Here is a 23855-nt window from a genome sequence, read left to right as displayed (position 1 = left end):
CTGTAAAGTCTGGAGTATGTCCAGGTGGGTCTAGTGTAAAATCAATATCGGCAGGTGGATCTGGAAATGGCTGTTCAGTGTCTGATTCTAAGTGTCTACATGTCTACATGTCTAAGTGTGCTTTAACTCTCTTTATTTGAATATACTGTCTTCTGGTAAAATAGGATTTTGACTTTTGTGTATTATCTGCTTAACTCACTTTGTTCTAGAGCAGTGTGAATCAGCAGATAGTATAGCACACCTGTACATACAATTTATTTATTTTTCAATGATTTTTTTTTGTCTATTTGTGTTTAGATATGTGTATATTTTTTTAATTCTAACTTTATTTTTATTGTCTGTGCGAACTGGAAGTGTAGGACACAGACAAATTCCATGTAAACTCAAGCATACTTAGCAATAAGTTCTGATTCTGATTCTGATTCTGGTGTACGTAAACGCTATATACTAACTATTAACCTGGTCTTAATTATGCCGACTTCTTTTTTTCGGCATTTGGACATTTTTTCAAATCGCTCGTTTACTTTTACACGAACTGTCGAAAGCTAGTTAATGGCCACGTCCCAATCCGCCTTCTACACACTAAACAGAAGAGTACAAATACAAAGGTAAGGTTGTACAAAACATAGGTACAACTTCTCTTTCTTTTTTTTTTTTTTTATCGTTTTCCTACCTGTAATGAGCGCAAACGCGGATTTGTACGCATTTGCGCTCATTACAGGTAGGAAAACGATAAATCCTAATGTGTTATTATTCAGTACCGTCACATACTTTATTTACATTTGTTAATAGTTAGAGCGTATAGTAACGTTTACACAATCATAATGAAGGTGGTGGGGATTAGGAATACAGGTGGGTCGAGAGAACAGTTTGTTTATTTTTATTTTTGTTTTGTTGACCAAATCACTTCTTGACACTTCTGGGGCAGTGATGTTCATCACCAAGGTGTTATACTGTCAGGAAATCGATCACATACTGTATATGTTATTATATTTATCACAATAAATGTTATTTGTCACTTATATAAATCACTTCTATACGTCCCCTTAATTATATATTTGTGTCATATATACATACATAAATATATGCATAAATATCTCTCTCTCTCTCTCTCTCTCTCTCTCTCTCTCTCTCTCTCTCTCTCTCTCTCTCTCTCTCTATATATATATATATATATATATATATATATATATATATATATATATATATATATATATATATATACTACAACATGATAAAATACACCATGATAAATACTACACCATAAATATATTTCATGTGTTTATTAATGCTGCTCTGAAGCTCCATTACATTATCCCAATTAGGGCCAGATTAGTTTATCAGGGTCATGTGATCATATAATACCAACATGACACCCAAGCTTCTTTTCTCTTTTTCTTCTTTTTAGGTAAAGTTAAGGTAAGGATAAATCCTACTGGTAATAGTATAATAGAACAGGGGGGCATAGAAGCCTTTATTATTGCCACATATACCTTACAGCACAGTGGAATTCTTTTCTTCACATACCCCAATTGAGTAGGTTGGGGTCAGAGTGCAGGGGCAGCTATGATACAGCGCCCCTGGAGCAGGGAGGGTTAAGGGCCTTGCTCAAGGGCCCAGCAGTGGCAGCTTGGCTGTGCCTTGAACCCCTATCCTCCCATCAACAACCCAAAGCCTTAACCAGTTGAGCCACCACTGACCCATATGGCAGTCATAGGGCAGTCATAGGGCAGTCATAGGGCATCATGGCTTCATCACATAATCACATAAAGTCATTAATGCAGGGTTTTTTCTTAAATGTTATTAAAGTTAAAAGAGAGAATAATAAAAAAAAACATGACTGCAAGTACACAAACTGCATGAGGGATGTTTAGTTCATGCATGCACTGAGACCCACATATGTCCTTTCCCCTTGCCTGCCACTGAATATAATCTATAAAGTAAAAGTTAAAATAGAAAACCTTTATTTTTGCAATTTTATTACAACGTGCTGTTATTGTTGTTCTTATTAAGTGTATACTTTGTGGAAATGAAAAAAGAAAGGTAACTCAAAATAAAAGTCCTGACTTTTGGCATCCATTTTTTTAAATTGTATGTCTGTCATTTGCATCGTCTCAATTTCAATCCACTGCAGTTACACGGTTTAAACTTAAAAAAAAGGTCATATGATTTCAGATTCTGGCATCATTGAGTGTGAAGTTGTTAATAATCTGTTAATGCTGTCATTCTGTTCTTTCTAGGTGGTGGCATGTACACAAACATCATGACTTCCCAGCCTGCCACTGGCCACTCATACTAAGAAAGAAAAACGCAATATGAACCGATACATTGAACTACGGTACCTTGGCGAGGGCACCTTTGGTTCTGTCACACTGAGACGTTGCCTGGATTCTGGTGAGCTTGTCGCTGTCAAGAAGTGAGTCCAGTTGCACAGATGCACTTTATGTGGCTAGGAATAACTTACTATGTCCTTAGCTCTGTCTTTGTTTTATGTAGCTTCATGGTCCTGGAGAAATGTTGTCTCATTTAACTGTGTACTGCAGCTATATACTGTATGGTTGAAATGACAATAAAAGCTTCTTGACTTGTCTGGACTTGACTTGAAGCTGTTCTAAAACCTTTCTGTGTTTTAGAAAAGTCATAGATTCATGAATAATCTCCTAATCATATAAATTGATTTCATAAATAATTAATTGAATTAAGAAATTGATTCATTTTTTTTACACAGAATGAAAAGGAAATTCTATTCCTGGGAGGAGTGCCTGAATCTCAGAGAGGTCAAGGTACGCACTTCGCTGTCAAGATTTCATAAAATCATAAAATATCATGCTTTCTTCTCTCTTAATGCTCTCACATATACAAGTCATTTCTTATAAAGTATGTTTGGCTTCAGCTGCTCAGTCGGGGTGGGGGTGGGGATTTGGATTGGCTACGTATGTATGAGAGATACATGTCCTTACATTACTTATGATCGTTTTGTCATTTTTTTGTCCATAATTGCTGGCATACTTCATTAAACACACACACAAAAAAAATTCTGCAACACCATAGTGAAGATAGTAGGTTAATAAAAACATGCTATCAAATGATAATGATGATGATGATGAATCCTTTCCAATGCATGGAATTAAAAAGCTTATAAATTGGCACGCGCTAATGTATGATTCTTATGACGTATGTTTGTTTTTTTAAATTGGTTTTCAATTTCATTCCATTAAACTTCAAATTGAACCAAAAGAAAAAATTCCACAGCATTGTGACACACACTGGATACTGAATAGATGTATATTAGCACACGCCTTCTTACAGATAGTGCTTTTACCCTAACAATATACTTCCTGTACACTTTATTAGGAACACCAGTTCATTCGTGCAGTTTTTCTTTCAGCTAATCATGTGGAAGCAACACAGTGCATGAACTCTTACAGCTCCAGCATCCAACCAAGCATTAGTGTGCTGTTCCTAATAAAATGGCTGACACCTGTATGTTGCCTACTTTAATTCTAGGTCTTAATCTTTTGGTTTTAGGCTGCAACGGACACTTCTGTTTGATAAAAGCGGTTAAACGTTTCCCTAATGCATCTTCGGCATCTTGTTTTTCTTTTTGTCTATGATAACTTTTTATCTTTATTTAAAATTTTCCAATTCAGGGGTTTGTTAAAAGTTTGTCGGTCAGTAAAACAGCGATTTCTTTCACTCCCAGTCCTTGAAGACACTCAAACATGCCAACGTGATCATACTGAAGGAGGTCATCCGGGAAAATGACGAACTCTACTTTGTGTTCGAGTATATGAAGGAGAATCTGTACCAGCTAATGAATGAAAGGTAACCTTTCTGTCTCCAAAGCTTCATCGCATCCTCAGAGTGTCATACACACCAGTATATTTTTTTCTATTTATTTTTCCAGAACACACATGTTTCCAGAGTCTGAAGTGAGGAATATTATGTATCAAATTCTACAGGGACTTGCTTTCATTCACAGACATGGTATATTTCTATCTTTTACAAGCATAGCATTTGTGGTCTTATATTTTGGTAACAGAATTATACTATTAGATAATTAATACTAAGAGCTGGTTCTGTATTCATGAAAATTCTTAGTTGTCAGTTTAAAGATAAGATTCTAGTAAAGATAAAAGTTATTCATAAAGTATCTTAGAGCTCCCCAAGTCAAAAAGTGTTAGGAGTAGGGAAAAATGGCTGAAAATAAGGAGAAGAAATGTATACTATATATATATATATATATATATATATATATATATATATATATATATATATATATATATATATATATATTAAACATTTTAAAAGCACACTTTTTTGAATTTTGCTCTGAGACTGAATCACTCTTAACTAAGTTTCCTAGTTAAGCTAAAATAGGAAATCATTCTTAGAATTTTTATTTATACAGGCAGGCCCTGATTGTGTGTGCTATTTGTAGCTTTGCGTTTAATATGCAGAGGTTCCTGTTTGACAATTTTGCATTTCTTCTAGGTTTTTTTCATAGAGACATGAAGCCAGAGAATATTTTGTGCATGGGTCCTGATCTTGTGAAAATCGCAGACTTTGGACTGGCACGAGAGATCCGATCTTGTCCTCCTTACACTAGCTATGTGTCGACAAGATGGTAAAGTTTCTTTTCTTCCTTTTAGAAATCTCTTGTGATTATTTGAACGATATTATGAAAAAGTAATGACACAAAATATACAATGCAGAATTGCTGACTCAAGACACAATTAATTTGGCACAATACATTCATTTCAAATTTCAAATTCATTTCTATTGATGAATTTTTTTTTCTCATAAATGTCTTTTTTCCCATGATAAAAGGTACCGAGCTCCAGAAGTGCTTCTCAGTTCCACAAGGTACAGTTCACCTATAGACCATTGGGCTGTAGGCTGTATCATGGCTGAACTCTACAAACTCAGACCTCTGTTTCCTGGCTCCAGTGAAGTGGACACTATTTTAAAGATCTGCCATGTTTTGGGAACTCCAAAACAGGTAGTAAAGAAAATTATCTATTTTGCTTGAAGTTAAAACATTTTTAGTTGTGCATTTTTGTGAATGTTTGATTGTTTGCCTTGACCATGTAGAATGACTGGCCAGAAGGATGCCTGCTGGCAGCTTCCATGGGTTTCCGCTGGCCACAGTGCGTGCCCACCAACCTAGCCACCCTGATCCCCAACGCTAGCTCCGAAGCCATTCAGCTGATGAGAGACCTGCTACAGTGGGACCCCATTAAACGGCCAGCAGCCAGCCAGGTAACACAGTTACAAATACTTGTAAATATGTAAAAGGTTTGTGTAAACAAACAGTATTCAAACCTGGCAACCTTAAGAAGTTTCAGAAGATCCACCCCTTCCCCGTCTTACATTAATGGTGTTTTATACGGTTCTTCTTCATGGTTGGCAAGTCTGAGTTATAATACTACAAAACACCACTACAGTGTTATGAAAGCTTATTCTCTTTGAAAATGTGACACTAAAATCACCATTCCTCATGTTCTAACCCCGTCTCATGGTACTCTTTGAATCTCAGGCCCTGCGCTATCCCTACTTTTATGTGGGTCAGGTCCTTGGTGCACCACAGCAGATTCAGGACCAAGGAAAAACACAGCCTCCGCAAGTCAGGCCAAATCCTTCTCCTCAGATCCCAAACCTCCCTTTACCTGATAAAGCCCAAAACAGCCCAGAGCAATCTAAAAGGCGGGGAAGGACAGAGGTCAGGACAGACAGAGCAGTGCGCAACCGCTTCCTTCAAATACATGACAAAGGCTTGAAAAGCAAGGTGAGCACTGCCACTGTGTTGTTGGAAAGGTACTTGTTCAAAATTGAACACATTCTACACTTAATTGTCATTTTAATAAGAACACCTATACTCCTGCTCATTCATGCTATTATTCAGTTTTCCAATCATGTGACTGCAGTACACATGATATAGGTTTGAATTTCAGAAACTGTAAAACTCATGCGATTTTTCACAGTTTCTAGAGTTTGCTCTGAATTGTGTGTGTGTGCGTGCTTGCATGCGTGCGTGCGTGTGTGTGTGTGAGAATGTGCATGTGTGTCTTGTACTTTTTGTGTGTGCGCGTGCGCATATGTGTGTGTCTAGTACATTTTGTGTGTGTGAGATGATGATGGATCAGAGGAAAATGGTCAGAATGGTGCAAACTGACAAGACAGGCTAAAGTTTTTCAAATAAAAACTCTTTACAATCATGGCGAGAAAAGCATCTCTCCATGGACAAAGCATTGTCCAACATTATGGCAGACGGGCAAAAGATTACATCGGGTTCCTATTCCTTTAGCCAAGGACAGGAATGTGAGGGTGCACTGGGCACAGGTTCACATGAAACTGATCAGTTGAAGATTGGAAATACATCATCTGGCCTTTTTATAACCTATTAACCCCTAAGCCAGTTTTACATACTCTACCTGATTGAGCCTGTTATCTCTGAAGCCTGAAGCTCTGATGTGTGTCTACATGATTTTATGCACTTGGGCTGCTGTTGCCACACAACTGACTTATCGGATAATTGCATGCAACCTCTTAGGGATCTCGCCCCCTATTGCAGGTTTTTCGCCTACATGACCTACCCAACAAAAAGTGGTACAGCTCCCACATACTTTGACACACAGGGGTGAGTCATTGGAAAGAAGAGATTCTCTAGTTTCAGATACAAGTGTCAGATTGATTCTAGGCCTTACTGGCACAAAGTTACAGAGGCTAGAATGGAAGGTTTTCATTTCCGCCTGAGCTGTTTACCTGATAAACTGATTAATCTTATTTCTCTGGAACATGTTAGGGACCAAATAACAACTGAGGGTCATAGCCACATGTCTTGGCTTTCACCAAAAAAAAAATTCAAGTCAAAAGACCCAAAAATGGCTTCAATAAAAATATTTTTCTACGGACATGTCTGTCCGGTCATGTGTTTCTTGTGTACTTGTTTACTGTATAACTTTGAATTAAAAGACGGCATGCTCAGTTTAAAAGGCCTAAAACACACAGAGCCTCTCTGTGTACAAGTCTGCTGTGAAAAAAGGCCTGTAACCTGACACCCTGAGCTGTGAGAGTGTGAAAAGGTCGAGGATTGCGCAATAAATCCTTTGCGCACCTTTTTCACGCAGCATCAGGCCTCAGAGACGTGGCATATTGCATACCGTTGGAATCGTCTCCTTATTTGCTAAAGAGCTGTAGAGGTCCCCGACCATTTCATTGCTATTGGAAGGAGTAATTGTCAGTCAAAGGCGGGTTCCCAAAAATGATGTCATGACATCATTGGCTTCTCAGCCGTCTATCTCTGCAATACAAGCACCGATTGGCTCAAGTGAGGGCTTGTTTGATTCGTTAGGCCCTGGGCTATATATAACGTAAATTTAGAAATTTAGAATTTTTGAAACCCCCAATGAGAAATTAGAGCCGAAAAACAAGATGGTGGCGCACTACTGTTTCCAGTTTTCGGAACACAAACGGAATATTTGCGAGGCGACCAAAGCGTTTTGGATTAAAAGGCTTACAGATTCCAGTTCCTTGGACCTGTGGGGATTTTTGTGGAATATTTGTTTTGGAAAATATTACCCCAGTGAAGAAAGGGAAGGGTCTAAAGGTAAGGGAAAAACTGGTCTAGTGCCACCTAGGTCAGTTTACTCCAAAATTTTTTTCAAATAGTATGACTATGAATCATATTATGCTTTGTGTGTGGGCTTAAAAAAATCTTGAGAGTATAAACTTTACTAGGTAAATAGGTTTTTTCGTGTTAGAGGATTTAATGCTTTAAAGCTGCAATGAAGCTTGTTTCTGGCTCATCCCCTAGTGGTCACTTTGCACGGCACGGCGATCCGTAAAATACATTGGTCATATAGTGTATGATCAAACTATATGTATATTATATAATTGTTTCAGTTATAGCAACTAACGAATAATAAACAGCTGAATTCATGTCCAGATTGTTAGCATCTAATTCACAGTAGGTTCAACGATCAAACAAAGAAAATACATTTATTGTTTATTGATCTGCAAAAACATATGTTTTCATGTGTTATGCAGGTCCTGTGACATGCCTCAGTGCTCTAACTGTAGTCTGTGCTGCAACCTAAATCCCCAGCACCTGCTAAACCACAATAAAAAAAAAAGTAATCACCTTTGAATGTGAAGGCAATTTTCTCAGAATTACATGTAGGTTGAAACCCTGACAAAACCAAGCAAAATAGTGCAGTGCCTATATTTACAGTGGGACCATTGAGAGCATCCTGAGCAGCTGCATTAATGTTTGGTTTAGGAATTGCTCCATCTTGGATTGCAAAATCCTGGATAATGAGGACAGCTGAGAAGATCATTGGAGTCTCTCTTCCCTCTATTACAGACATTTACACCACATGCTGCATTTGCAAAGCTAACAGCATTGTGGGTGACTAAACACACCCCTCACACACAGTCTTCACCCTTCTGCAGTCTGGAAAAGGGTACCGAAGCATTCGGGCCCTCACAACCAGACTGTGTAACAGTTTCTTTCCACAAGCCATCAAACTTCTCAAACTCAACTGTGTGAACTGCACTGACCTGCACCAACGATACACTCTTCCAACCTACATCCATGTCTACAGCACCACCCATATCAAACTCTTTATGTGCTGTTTTGCACACTGCAGTTGGCACCGCTTTTGTATATTGTTTTTTTGTGTATTGTCTTGCTGTGTTTTGTATTGTTTTTTGCACCAGGTTGCACAGATGCACTTTATGTGGCTAGGACTAACTTACTTTAACTTTACTTTAACTTTAAGTCCTTAGCTCTATGTTACAAATACAGCTACAAAGTGAAATATCACTATGAAAGATTCATATTGTGTTTGTGTGTGTGTGTGTGTGTGTGTGTGTGTGTGTGTGTGTGTGTGTGTGTGTGTGTGTGTGTGTGTGTGTGTGTGTGTGTTCCAAAGCCCAAAGGAGGCAGGAGGAGGTGGGGTAATACGGCGGGGGTCTTAAAATGTGAAGACTGTGATGATTCTGATGACGCAGACTCTACAAACACAACACAGAGCAAACTCTTTTTTACCAGCAATGAAAAACCGCAACAGGGTGACAGCAGTGTGAACAGGTGATCAGGTTTCTGTCTCCAGCAACATTCTGAAAGAAAGATTTTGACATTTTAAAAACAGCAGTCAGATAAATCTGAAACCATGATAGTTCGTGTTCATATATTTGACTTGCATTCATTTTTTGTGAAGGAATAGATTAAGTGTCCTTATAGACACTTTAAAATCTAAAGATGACATAATGGATCAGCTTACAGACAGACTTGGCATTCTAATTTTTCTTTTTTTATACTTTTTATGCAGGCAGGGAAATGCTTTAGATTTAGGTCTATCCAACGTCAGGAATGATGAAGCGATGGAGAGAAATATAAACAACACGCTGCCCTTCCAGGAGTCATCCAGGACAGCATTTGCCAAACAGCATTACTTAAAGCACTCAAGATATTTAACAGGTATTTACACGTGCCATAAAGCTGAAACACTACAAAATTTACCACAAAAACACCACAAAAACACTTACCTTTCTGGAAATGGCAAAAAAAATATTTGAAATATTTCATCATATAACTCAGCCGTATGCCAAAGCTGACAAAGCTTTTGGAAGCTACATGTTGAGAAAAATATAAATCTTTTTACCAGAGGGCGATTTGCAGCTGTATCAGTGATGCCCTTTTTTTATTATCATGTCACACACCACAGTGGTGGTTAATGGTTCATATGAAAATGGAGCTTTAAAGCTTTAAGAATATTTGAACCTCCTGGTGGTCAAGCAGCAGGATCCCTCTCACTGCCATTGCCTGGGTTTCATTTCCAGGCAGGGCGCTAACACAACCACTGAAGAGTTAACTCTCAGTGCCGGGCCCAAGTCCAGATAAAATGGGAAGGTTGCATCAGATCTAATACCTCGTGATCCGCTGTGGTGACCCCGAACAGGAAGCAGCTGAAAGAACGAAAACAAAAACAAAAAAAGATGTTAGAGAATTTGCAGTAATTTCTTTTTTTTTTTTTTCATAGACTACAACTCAAATTCTGGAAATGTTGGGATGTTTTTTGAATTTTAATAAAATGAAAAAAAAACAAAACAAAAAAAACTAAAAGGCTTTCAAATCATGTGAGCCAATATTTTATTCACCATAGAACTTACTGTAGATAATATAACACATATTTAAACTGAGAATTTTAACACCACCAAATTTTAATCCACTAAATGAGCTCATTTCATATTTTGAAAAAGTTGGCACTGGGGCAATAAATGGCTTTGAAAAGATTCAGCTGGGACAGTATCTGCTACTAATAAAGCCAACTAAAGCTCTATCATGCAAAAAAGAAGGCATATGTGAACATAGTCCAGAAGCGCCGGCATGTCCTTTGGAACAGACTCGTTTAAAATAGACTGTTTCAAAGTGGAAAAGTGTTTTATGGTCAGACGAGTACAAATTTGACATTCTTGTTGGAACTAACAGACGCCATGCCCTCTGGGCTGAAGAGAAGGGAAACCTTCCAGCGTGTTTTCAGTGTTCAGTTCGAAAGCCAGCATCTCTCATGGTATGGGGGTGCATAAATGCATGTGGTATGGGCAGCTTTCATGTTTTGGAAGGCATTATGAATAATCAAGGTATATAAAAGTTTTAAAGCAACTCGTGTGCCCCTACAGACAACATCAGTTTCAGGTAAGGCCTGGTTTATTTAAGCAGGACAATGCATCCTAGGCATCAAATTTGAAATGAGCTTATTTAATGAATAAAAGTATAAAATTTCTCATTTTAAACTTTTATGTTATCTATGTTCTATTGTTAAATTTTATTTACATTTTAAAAACATCCCAACGTTTCTGGAATTCGGGTTGTACTGCAGGCAATATTTTCATAGAAAAGCTTACATAGTTTGTTTTTATATCCTCAAATTAAATGCTTAACAAAGTTGTTTTAAAGTAATCCAAACGTTGGGACAAAATGTCTTCAAGACGTCAAATCTTTAATTAAATGTTAGGGAATTTTCACATATGATTTCATAACAGCCGGATGGTTCATGGTAGGATTTGGTGGGGGAAAAACCCTTTGGATTAGGATTTTGGTGGAAAAAATTTTTATTTTAGTCTCTATTTAGAAAATACAGTATTTACTGCTTATTTGGTTCCATACTAAGTGAACCACAATTGGAGCAGCAGCATTATTCTATACCACATTTCAGCCACAGTAACTGCATTAATTCACATACAGTATCACTGAATAAAATACATCTATTATCTCTGTACAATAAAGAAGTATGGGGGAAATCTGTGACATCTTCCAGCCTTGTATTTATAATCTCACTCCCTGGTGTCACCCAAATGATGATGGGTTCCTTTTGAGACTGGTTCCTCTCCAGGTCTCTTCCTCCTATCATCTAAGAGAGTTTTTCCTTGGCACTGTCTCCACAGGTTTGCTCATTAAATAGCAAAGAACTAGGAACAAATAAGCATTAATTCAAGTAAATTTACTTAAATGTAAATTAAAATCTGATTGAAATTAATTCATTCTCAGATCGTGCTTTATGTACTGTCATGAACTTGTATATGATGTGTTTGCACATGAAAGGGTTAAGAATAAAGAAGAATGTAGCAGTAAACGCAGCAAAGGACTACAGTGGAAACCTGTGGGAGGGCGGCAGAGTTCCTGTCGGTGGTAAGAGACAAATTCTGCATTTTTGTGGTGCTTGATGTCAGTGAACATACAGTAACATGATGTTAATAGATAACATCAGACAACATACATAGTGAAATAAAAGCATCATCAGCATTGTTAGTAGTTCACTTTTTTGGAGTATGACGCTTTTCTTAAACTTTTTTATGTGGCAAATGTGAAATGTATCGCAGGTACGCATGTAGGTGGATATGTGCCCTCAGCTAATAAGAAGGAGATTGATTCAGCTGGCCAAAAAGTCCAACTCCGACCAGTTGAATCAACAATGTTGAGTAAGTTTCAGAACTGGATGCTAATTATTTGTTTATGTGAAAATGGTCACATCATTAAGTAAGAAATAAAACATTAGCTTTTTGTCACTATTAGAGAAGAGTAATACTCTTGTACTGAAGAGTTTCAGTTTATTGTTCACGTCAAACATCAGAAGGGGGAGAATGGGATCTCTGGGACTGGAGTGTTTAATGACAGATGGGCTGATTGGAGTATTTCAGAAACAGCCGATCTTCTCACATGCATCTTCAGAGTTTAAAAATAAAAGATGGCGTAAAAAACAGCATTGAGCAAACTTCAGTTCTGTGAGTGAAAACATAGTGTTGATAAGAGAGATCAGAGGAAATGGACAGATTTCTTCACACTGCCCGGGAGGATAAAGTAATTCAAATAATCACTGTTTACAAAACGTGGTGAGCAAAAAGCATCTCAGCATGAACAAAACATGCAGTGGATTCGACTAGTCTGGTCATTCTGCTCTGATTTCTCATCATCAAGGTACTTTAGCCTGCAGACCTCATTTTCTTATTTTAAGGGTCTGGGTTTTTGATCGGAGGGTCAGCCCCAGCATGGCCAAACTGCTGCTTGAATCAGGCCCTTAACCCTCTTTGCTGTAGGGGCATTGCATCATGGCTGACCCTGTGCTCTGACCCCAACGTTTAAAAAAAAAAAAAAAATTTGGGATATCACTGTGCTGTGTATATATATGACAAAAATAAATGCTTCATCTTCAAATGTAATTAATTAACATCTGGAGAAATTATAAATACTTATACATTATGCAGTGTTTAGTTTTTGTATTAAAATAAAAACTAGAGTCATCTAAATAATGTGTGGTCATGCTCTTATCCAAAATTGATCCACACTACAGGATTTCAGTTAGTGTTTCTGCACTTTGTCTATATTAATGTCTTTGCGTTGCATTATTGTATTTATTCCCATGCTCCGAATGTCTCGTGTTTCCCCTGGGAGGACTCCAACTGTATCTAATTCCTTTTCATATGAACTTTGTCATTTCCCAGATTATGCAATGTGGATATCAAGCAGGTCAAATAATCATATGGGTACTTCGCCCTATGTGCCGTCTCCCACCACGAGCACACACGGCATGCAATCTCAGCCTTCAGTGCAGCCCGTTCACGGCCGCACAGACTGGTCTGTCAAATATGGACGCCGCTAGGCCAAATCCAACACAATTTGGCTGATAGCTGCTTTCTCTACCCTGTGTTCTTTTTTCTTATACAGCAATAAACTTTTACATTCCTCTGTGTAAACGGTTTGTGTATAATTTTGATTTTACAATATATGAAGAATAATCAGTGCTGGTGTCAATGTTTCTGTTGCAAATCCTGCATAATAAAAATAAACAAAAAAGTGTACGCATTAATATTTGCTCAATGCATTTGGTGACATTAAAGGTCTTTACATTTCTGGATTTGTGTTTCTGGATTTTTTATCAGCTTTTTCTCCTCAAATTGTTTTTTTCAATAAATCGTATGGTTTTTTTATTATCTTTGTTTTCTGAATTGTTGTTTATATTGGGCAATGTTAGAGATTGTAAGACAGTGTTATTTGATTGATTACTGATGTGCTTGTTACCACAGTAAAAAGATTAAATTTTTAATATATTAAAAAATGTAATGACAATTGTCAGTCATTTTGTATGACCATAGAAACTTTTGAATACCATCATAACGCTGTTGAACATACTGTAAGGTCCTTCTTCCAGGGCACAGCAGTGGAATTTTGGCAATTTTACAATATCTTTTAGTTATTAACACAAAACCAGAAGTAGTATGATGAAGATTGGTTGATGTGCCTGCCAACATGAAACACTCAAGGGTTATGCTATTATAGGAAAATAATTAATGACTGAGTCGTGATACAGGACAGACACTAAGCACAGTTAAGGTTAACAACCCAGAATGGATTATTTTCCGAGAACATGATGTCCCACAGTGTTTCATGTTATACAAAAGACTGACCAATGATTTTTTTTTTACTCAGAAATTGTTCTCTGCATTTGACCCATCCAAAGTGCACACACACAGCAGTGAACACCGTTTATGAGCAGTGGACAGCCATTTATGCTGCGGCGCCCGGGGAGCAGTTGGGGGGTTCGGTGCCTTGCTCAAGGGCACCTCAGTCGTGGTCGGCTCAAACCCACAACCTTTAGGATTACAAGTCAGACTCTCTAACCATTAGGCCACAACTTGAGACATGAGAATCGTCAGTGGGAATTCCATATCGGTCAAGTAACAGATCGGTCAAGGCCCGGGTTAACAACGACCGCCACTGGCACTGTCGACCTACAGTATGCCAAAGGAAATTGGACTACTGTTGTTCGAGGAAGGAGAGGAGGGAGAAGGGTTTATAGACAGAGAGAGAAGAGGATAGGCAGGAGTATAGGTCTGAGAATAGGGACTTGTAACATTGGTTCAATGACAGGGAAAGGTAGAGAGCTGGCGGACATGATGGAGAGAAGGAAGGTAGATATATTGTGCAGGAGACCTGGTGGAAAGGGAGCAAAGCAAGAATGAGATTGTGAGGAATGTTTTAGAGGTGAAAGGAGAGTGAGTTAGAAGAGAAGGAGAGATTCTGGAGTGAGTTAAATGAGGTAATGGAGCGTATTCACAGATGGGAGAGAGTAGCGATTGGAGCAGGTTTCAACGGGTATGTTGGGGAAGGGAGCAGAGGTGATGAGAAGGTGATGGGCAGGTTTGGTGTTAAGAAAAGGAACCTAGAAGGGCAGATGGTGGTGCACTTTGCTAAGCAGATGGAAATGGCTGTAGTTAACACTTATTTCCAGAAGAAAGAGAAACATAGAGTTGCATATAAGAGTTAGGAGTATGCAGGTAGACTACATTCAATGTAGATGAGGCAATCTGAGACAGATTAGTGACTGCAAAGTGGTGGTTGGAGAGAGTGTAGCCAGACAACATTGGATGGCGATGTGCCTTTTTACACCTGGTCACTTCATGTGTTTTCTCTGATCCGATAGCTATCTGATTTGTTAAAACTGTTCCATTTACATCAGGCCACATAAATGCGTCTTGGTGAATCGGATATCAATCCGATCTTTCTACTCCTGCCCAAAATGCAAATATATTTTATCTCATTTCCGGGGTAATTGAAATGGAACACGCTTTTGGCGGCAGCAGTGCATTTTAAGACCAAACGAGACACCTGGGTAAAAGATCGGAGCCAGCACATATTTGTTTCTGGCACAATGCACGACTTGAGAGTCACCTGCGAGTGACGTACTTCCGTTTGGGAGGAGTATAGCGCTGACGTATGTGGCTTGAACAACCACATGCATTTACACCTGTCCAGTTTCATCTGAAATGCGTCCCAGTCCACCTCCTGAAGTGGTTTGAACGATCGGATTTATATCCGTCTCGAAACCGTTTCGGAGGGCATTTACACCTGGTCTTTTTACCATCGGATAGCTATCAGATCACAGAAAACGCATGAAGTGACCAGGTATAAAAAGCCCCTAAGATGTCTCTGTTGGTCAGGAAGAAGAGGAGAGGAAAGATAGAAAATAAGACCAAGCGGTGGAAGTAGTGAGTGGTGAATGTTGTGAGGAATTCAGACAGAAGATGTGACAGGCTTTGGGTGATCAGGAAGAGCTGCCAGATGACTGGGAAACTACAGAGGAAGTGATCAGGGAAACAAGTAGGAGGGTGCTAGGTGTGTCATCTGGAAGAAGAAAAAATAAGGAAACATAGTGGACTGAGGAAGTACAGGACAGCATTCAGAGGAAGAGGCTAGCTAAAAAGAAGTACAGAAGAAAATAGATGGGATTACAAGGAATTGCTGCGCAGAGTGAAGTGGGACGTTCAAAGGCCATAAGAGAAAGCATACGATGAGTTGTATGCCAAGGTAGACCCGAGGGTGGTGAGAAGGACAGATTATCGAGGCAGAGAGATAGAGATGGAAAGGATGTGCAACAGATAAGGGTGATTGAAGATAAAGATGGAAAGGTTCTAACAGGCGAGGAGAATCTGCGGAGAAGATGGAAAGAATATTTTTAGGAGCTGATGAATGAAGATAATGAGAGGGAAAGACAAGAGGAAGTGGTGAATATTGTGGAACAGGAAATAGCAAAGATTAGAAAGGATGAGGTGAGGAAATCTGCATCTGCGTCTTTGTAAATTTAGAGAAAGTGTATGACAGTGTGCCGAGAATGTAGCTCAGAAGTACATCAGAGTTCAGGATATGTATGAGAGGAGTATGACAGCAGTAAAATGTGCTGTAGGTCAGACAGGTGAGTGACCTCGCAGTGGAGGTGGGATCTATTTTAAGGATAAGGAACCCCTTTCTTTGAGTCCCTTCTTGTTTGCTTTGGTGATAGACAGGTTGACAGATGAAGTCAAACAGGAATCTCAGTGGACAATGATGTTTGTGGATAACATTGTGATCTTTAGTGAGTGTAGAGAGTAGGTGAAGGAACACCTGGAGAGAATACACATGTATGACCAAAAGGGAGTGAAGTAGAACAGTGAGGTTCCAGGGGACTGAGGTCACGAAAGTGCAGGAGTTTAAGTATTTGGGTTCAACTGTTCATTGCGAAGGGGAGTGTGGAAAAGAGTTGAAGAAGCGCAGGAGGTGCAGGCAGGTTGGAGTGGGTGGAGAAAAGTGTCCGTAGTCTTGTGTGATAGAAGAGTGTCAGCAAGAATCAAAGGAAAGATGTACAAGAGAGTATTGAGAGCAGATCTGCTGTATGGGTTAGAGACTGTAGCAGAGAGGAAAAGACATGAGGCAGAGATGGAGGTAGCAGAGATGAAGATGTTGAGGTTCCATTTAGGAGTGATGAGGATGGACAGGATTAGGAACAAGCACATCAGAGGGACAGCTCAGGATGGGGACAAGGTTGGTGAGGCGGATTGAGATGGTTTGAACATGTGCAGAGGAGGGAGATGGTAATATTGGTAGAAGGATGTTGGAGATGGAGCTGCCAGGCAAGAGGTCAAGAGGAAGGACAAAGAGGAGATAGATTATTTTGTTAAATGAGGACATGAATGTTATTGGTACAGGAGGAAGAAGAAGAAGAAGCTGATGATATATTTATATTTTCCCAATAAGCATGCTGCCAAAGCAATTTTGACTAACCCCTCTTTCTTGCTCTGTTCACAGGATTGGATCACATGGGATCTACCAAGAAAATGGCAGGAGTAAGCACTTTTACTGTCATACAGACAAGAGTAGGCAGCCAGATATGAAGGTCAAAGAACAGAGAATGTCCACATTCATTAACATTTGTGCATAACGGGATGTACTATGCAGCACTATGTGACATTTATTGTTTGCATTCTTTCAATGAATGCTTTATTCTGGTTAATGTCATGGTTTGAATAACTCATTTCTTTAGATCTTGTGAAAAAGAACCAAATACATTTGCACAGAACATGTACTTAATAAGAGCTATACATTTGATTCTAGAGAAACAAATAAAGAGTAATCTTCAGATGGAGGAACATTAGGTTAGAAATCAAATTAGTTAAGCAAGCACCACTTGAATGAGAGATGAGTGCTTTAAGGAGAATGACCTAAACAAGACTGGCTGGAGAGATGGTGGAGCATTTACATGAGGTCTGTGGTATTCGAGGTCCTTTAAATATGGGGTATGTATCATCCAGGGAGAAGAACATAAAAATCTGGTTTAAATAAATAAAAACTAATATATTAAAAATACACAATACTCAGAACACATCAGCATTTCAGAGAACCCTCAGGATCTGTAATCCAAGTCTATAAATTATTATTATTATTATTATTATTATTATTATTATTATTATTATTATTGTTGTTGTTGTTGTTGTTGTTGTTGTTATTATTATTATTATTATTATTATTATTATTATTATTATTATTATTATTATTAATAATAATAATAACAATAATAATAATTTAGTTTTTGTAATTGATTGATTAATTTATCGATTTCTTTCTTTCTTTCTTTCTTTTTTTTATATTTAACACATTCTATTAATTTACACTAATAAACGTATAGTACAATATGTATAGTTACTTCCTATGTTTTTTTAGGTATAAGAAAGTAAAGAGAAGCTATTCATGTTATTTTAGTTAATACCATTCATTTAAATTATTATAATTAAAGTGAGTAACGAACACATTCCTTTGATTAATCCTATTTAATTAAAGAACATATACAGTGATGAGAAACTGAAACAATCTGTTAGAACAACACATTTGTCCTGTTTCTGTCAGAAAGCTCCTCACCACAGTGCTACGCTATAAGCACAGAAATGCTGAAGCAGTTTAAAAGAAGAGATCAGGATTCAATTCAATTCAGTTTTATTTGTATAGCACTTTAACAAGGGACATTGCCTGAAAGCAGATTTACAGAAAATAAGAAATATAATACAAAAAGTTTAATATTATATAAAGGTTCAAGAGTAATATTATTGACTTATTTTTAAATAATATCCACCTCTTTATCCACCTGACTTTCTATTAACACTAGAAAGTGTCATTTTAATCTCTTTCATTTAAACTGTCATTCAGGGATTCATGTAAAATGATTTGGTAGTAAATTGTGCCATAAATGATTAAATAACTAATCCTTAACGTTCCATCTATCTGTTTAGATAGTTACGAGTTACGAGTCTGACAAGAAAACACATGACATGCTTCTATAGATTGTAAACTGTTCTTCACTTAAAAGAGGTGATCATTTATATGGTCTATTTAAATGGAATGGAATGAATGTATGAATTTGTAATTGAGAGCTTATGGAACAAAAGTATGAGAGCGCATTTTCGCAAAGCTCAAAGCTTTTCATTACTAAATGTATTACTGTATCATCAAAAACCTGAGAGAAAAGTAAACTTGATATTTTCAATTTCTTTGAGTTTCTTAGTATTCTTTCCTCCCCTTGAATGAGTGCACAGTCTCCACATAAAACATGCTGATCTGTTTGAGACCAAATCCCATTGAATTCCGTTTGATCGCACGCTACAGTGGAAAAGGAAGATCAGCCCTTTTGTACCCAGGAGATAAAATGCTCAGTATCACGTATTTATTTATATTAAAACTGGGAACTAGAAATTGTACAACATCTTGAATACTGAAGAGAGAAATTCTTGCACATGTTGTGTTAGACATTTTTTAAAATTTCATTTTAATGGCGCTGTTATAAAAAAATTCCAGATTTTCAATTGGTCTCAAAATGGTCTCGACCCTGCTGTATTTGTACATCCAACTTGACACTGTCACTCTTAAATGAATCAAACTGAGACCAGTCTGTTTAGAATATGACGATGTATATACGTATGTATTAACTGTCCACTTTATTAGGAACACCTTCACATCAGTCTGTCATGTGACTGCACAATGCTGGACACGTGAGCAATGTAAAAGTTTGATTGTTGACATTTTCAAGCCTCAGGGACCTGAGAGATTATTTTCTGCTCACCAAGTGTTTATAGAGTGGTTATTTGACTAACTCTAGACTTCATGTCACCTCTCTCATCCATGGGGCCTTTTCCACGTGCAGAACTAACGGTGTTTGCTATTTTCTGATCCATTCAATGGAAAAAGTTGTGTGTTCAATGTAACTCAGTTAACAAAATAAAAATGTTTGAAAAAAATCACAAATTATATAGGGGATGTATTTAATGTTTTTCCTAAGCCAATCAAAATTCACTAATTCGAAAATTAAGGTGCATTTTCCCACCTCCTGTTGTAAGGTTGAACCGGCACAGTGCTGAAGAGGTTGTGTAAGATTGAAGGAAGTTGCAAGATAAGAGCGCATGTGTGCGTAGGAGAAGTGATAAAAGTTGTTAAAAATTAAAGCGGCCCAGTGTTTGTCTGTTCGCTTATTTTATAAATCAACATCCCTGCATATCTTAGTGAGTTTCTGTTTTGAGTATTTGTCACACTAAGTGATATTTTCTGCTAATTAGTCTAATTTCTTAAAATATGCATCATATTTTAACAGCATACGTTAACAGCAGATCAAAATCACTGTTTCAACCAAGGTCAATCAATTAAACTTGCCATATCTTAATAATCACTTTATCATCAGTAAAATATATATCCTTTGTTTTAGATCATTGAGATTAGTGGGAGAGAACAAGAAGAACCAGATTTTTTAGCCACTAAATTAGTTACTATTCTTAAATTCAGTCCTTAGTCATGAGCATTGTTCTGCTAATGTAGCAGATATTAACATTCATGAAGGTACATGGTGCCGTAACATAATGCATTCCACTAAAAATCTCTTCTATTTGTTTTTTTATTTTTATTTTATGCATAATTACATAAGTGAAAGTTTTAATTTTGTTTTGAATGATATTAGTTGTGTTTTGATGTTTTAAACGTGCTGACATCATGATTTCATTCCCGTTCTCACTTTGATATTTGTTCTTTAAAATCACTGCATCTGATCATTCAATCCATGATAAAATGTACATTTCAAATTGTTAGTTGATAAAACTGAATCAGTTCACTTTATATTGACCTAATCTATGCTCCATTAATCTGCTTTTCAACAGATTTGATGATGTTCCTACACATTCCCCAGGACTCATCTGTCTGCCCACCATCAGCAGCCAACTGATTCTCGGCAGCTCCTCACAGACCCCGTGCCTGCTGTCAGACTTAATCTCTTCCTTACAGGATACTTCACCATCACTGAATCCAGTGGACCTAGCATGTCAGACAATAGTAGCCAACCAGGGTAAGCAGCTAGCAGCATAATAGGAGCAGCTGAAGGCACCAATGCGCATCTTCTCCGGGCCCTGTGATCTTAAATCCTCCAATGGAAAACATAATTGCAAAGGGACTTCAGTTAGTCCATCCAAACTGTTCATTTGCATTCTAGTACCACAGCGTGAAGGCAGTAGGTTCAAAACAAAAAACACCACTCTTCCATTGTTAGGCCTGCTTTTTTTGAGCACTGCCCGGTTTGTGCAGAAGTTACAATTAAAGATGAGTCACCTTTGAAAGTGATTACAGGTTACATTTCATGGAGATGCTGTGTGTCACAGTACAGAGGAATTAAAGAGCAGTTAGAGTTAGAGCTGAACCGTCGCAAGGATGAAACTAAGCAGAAAACAACCCAGAGCAGTGTATCTGTAACCTTTATATAAATTGACAGAACCTGTTTTGGAATCTGATTGCAGATGCAAGTCCAGGAGATTTAAAAGTGATTTTTTGCAAAAGACCCTCATAAACTCCATGTCATTCTCTACTTAACCCCCCACCTGCTTAATCCTACCTGATATCAGAAAATCCTCTCTTCTGCCCTGAATGCGCCTACATTTCACAGTCATGACTCCCCTAGTCATTTGTTGTCGCATTTCTCAACTGTAGCAGCAAAAGAGATTTTATAACTAACCCAGTCTTTCAATCATATCACCTGCTTATTGGATCTACTCCCTTCCCCAATGCTCCAGAACATCTCGCAAGACCTAACATCTTGTCATGTACCAACTTCCTTCAGTAGAGCAAGGGTTCTGAAGAAATCTGCTCTGGATCCATCAGACATCAGTAACTACAGACCGGTATTGCTTTTCTCTTTCAAAAATTCTTGAACACACTGTCTATAATCAACTGTCTGTCTATCTCTCACAAAACGACCTCCAAGATCTCAACCATTCGGGCTTTAAAGAGCATATTCGACAGAGATAGCCCTTTTAGATGTCTCTGAGAACCTACATGCTGCTAGATCAGCCAAGCTGTCATCTGTCCTCATCCTCCTCAACCTTTAAGCAGCGTTTGATACGGTCAAACACAAGACTTTCTTGTCCACCCTCAGGAGTCTTGGAATTTGTGGATCAGCATGGGAATGGTTTGCTTCCTAACTGGAAGGTCACTAATATCAGGTAACATGGAGGGGAGTGACATCTGCTCCATGCAGACACTCCACTGGTGTCCCACAGGGCTCAGTACTTGGTCCTCTCCTTTTCTTTTTGAATAGTCACTGTCTTGGGAAAGTTATTTCCTTACACAGGTTCTCTGACCACTGCTATGCTGATGATACTCAACTTATCTTCTTCTTCCCGCCCTCAAATACCACAGCTTCTATTTGGATCTCAGCATGTCTGGCAAACATGAATGAATGCCAGGCCAGACCTTCTCTACGGCTAACCCATGTGTGCGTGTATAATTTTAATATAACAATAATAATATCTTTATTACCTGTTTCCCATATGCATTTCGTACTCCAGCGTAGACCATGCTGAAGCCTTCTCTTCACAGGACCTCTTCCACAGTGTTCTGTGAATTGAACTCAACACACACTAACATACACTAACACACACACACACACACACACTCACACACGCATGCACACGCACGCACGCACGCGCACACACACATACACATATAATAATTTAGTTAATATGCTGCCATCTCTGTCTCAGAGTCTGGAACTCTGAATGTGAGCCCCCAGAATAAACATTATAGTCTGATATGAACGATGAATCAGGAAGGAAGTTAAGTGTCATTTCAGCCATTTTGTGATAAAGCAGTTATTTTTAAGCTTCTACGCTCTGCTTCTGAAACATCTCCAGATGTTTAAAATCCTTTAAACAAACAAACAAAAAAATATTCTGGATTAACAGTAGCTTGTGTGGATTGTAATGTACTGTAAACCAAAGGGTCGAACACCAGGTCATCTGATTGCACAGACTCTTCTTGCACAAACTTCTTCTGGTCAACAGAAGAGCTACAAGGAGCTGTTCTGTCTTCCAGGAGCTGCTGAAGTTTTGTCATCCACTCTGGTTCTTCTTGTTCTCTCCTTCAAAGCAGCTCCTCAGAAAGCTGCAAGACACACATGGGTGGCATTTCACAAATCAAACTCATTTACTTACCGATATAACCAATTCCACTAAACTGGTTGGGACACGATCAAGGAAATTGAAGACTGCTGTAGCAATGTTTTTGCAGTAATTCAGCACCGGCTCATAGAGTCCAGCCTCGGCTAGCTTGCAGGCGTGAATGTACTTGAATTCTTAAGGAACACAGAGAGCTATTCATTGTCAGTTCCATGTTTTCTTGTCTGATTCTTTCTTTGCCCTGAACCAGAGAAGAGAATTTCCATGCTGGAAGCAGTTCTGGCCGAACCCTGAGGTCAGAGACAGCACATACCTGTAGACTTCAGTTTTCTCAATCATCTCTCTCATGGCTGATTTTTTTTCCCCAGTAAACTGGTATGAAGAAAAAATAAATAAATCTGGGTCAAATAAAGAGACACACACAGCAAATACCTGTTACACCCAATCACTATAAATCTTGGGTGTGAATGCAGGTCCACTTGCTCCACCACAAAACAGAGATGTGCTGCATAGGTCCATCCTCTGTAAGCTGAAGATGAGAAATCAAACATTCTCCTGAGGATCGACTTCCAGCGACTTCATCATATACACCATCCACTTTATTATTCACTGTCATTTAATCAGCCAATGATGTTACTGAAAACATTGCCACAGTTACAGTCACTGATATTTTTCTCCATTCTCATGTTAGATGTGAACATGATTACGGTAGGTGTTCATAATAAAGTGGCAAGTATAGAGTACAATGATGGACAGTGTTGAGAATGTGGTAGCCTAGTGGTTAAGGTGTTGGGCTAACAATCGGAAGGTTGTGAGTTCAATCCCAGGTCCACCAAGCTGCCACAGTTGGGCCCCTGAGCAAGGCCTACGATACGATACGATAATGTAAGTCACTCTGTAAATGTTAATTGCAGAAAAATGCTGTTCCAGTGGAGTGTATATCCATACCAAACTTGTCTCCCATTTTAATAACAGCATCTCTTTTCCTTGCCAGAGTAGCCTCAGTCACCTCAGGCTTGCTCATTGGGGATTAATACAAATACATTTAAAAATGAGTCTTATAT

General features: G+C 38.2%; 1 protein-coding gene across 4 annotated transcripts; it reads left to right on the top strand.

Moving 5' to 3' along the window:
* LOC113660791 (serine/threonine-protein kinase ICK-like) lies at window positions 1–13418 on the top strand. Of its 4 annotated transcripts, XM_047816400.1 has the most exons (15): window positions 425–608; window positions 1409–1419; window positions 2241–2416; window positions 2729–2783; window positions 3704–3825; window positions 3908–3987; window positions 4495–4627; window positions 4831–5002; window positions 5095–5262; window positions 5540–5788; window positions 8937–9094; window positions 9336–9484; window positions 11609–11695; window positions 11887–11985; window positions 13006–13418. In XM_047816400.1, the coding sequence occupies exons 3-15, from the start codon at window positions 2316–2318 to the stop codon at window positions 13161–13163; spliced, it is 1731 nt and encodes a 576-aa protein (XP_047672356.1). In that variant the 5' UTR covers window positions 425–608; window positions 1409–1419; window positions 2241–2315; the 3' UTR covers window positions 13164–13418. The 4 variants fall into 4 exon arrangements, with proteins under 4 accessions (XP_047672357.1, XP_047672356.1, XP_027030385.1 ...); XM_047816401.1 differs by lacking the exons at window positions 425–608; window positions 1409–1419 and adding an exon at window positions 1–24; XM_027174584.2 differs by lacking the exon at window positions 1409–1419 and having other exon boundaries at window positions 426–608.
* Window positions 13419–23855: the final 10437 nt, after the last annotated feature.

This window comes from Tachysurus fulvidraco, chromosome 7 (genome assembly GCF_022655615.1).
Source record: "Tachysurus fulvidraco isolate hzauxx_2018 chromosome 7, HZAU_PFXX_2.0, whole genome shotgun sequence".
NCBI classification, from domain to species: domain Eukaryota; kingdom Metazoa; phylum Chordata; class Actinopteri; order Siluriformes; family Bagridae; genus Tachysurus; species Tachysurus fulvidraco.
This window is presented reverse-complemented; position numbering and strand designations above follow the sequence as displayed.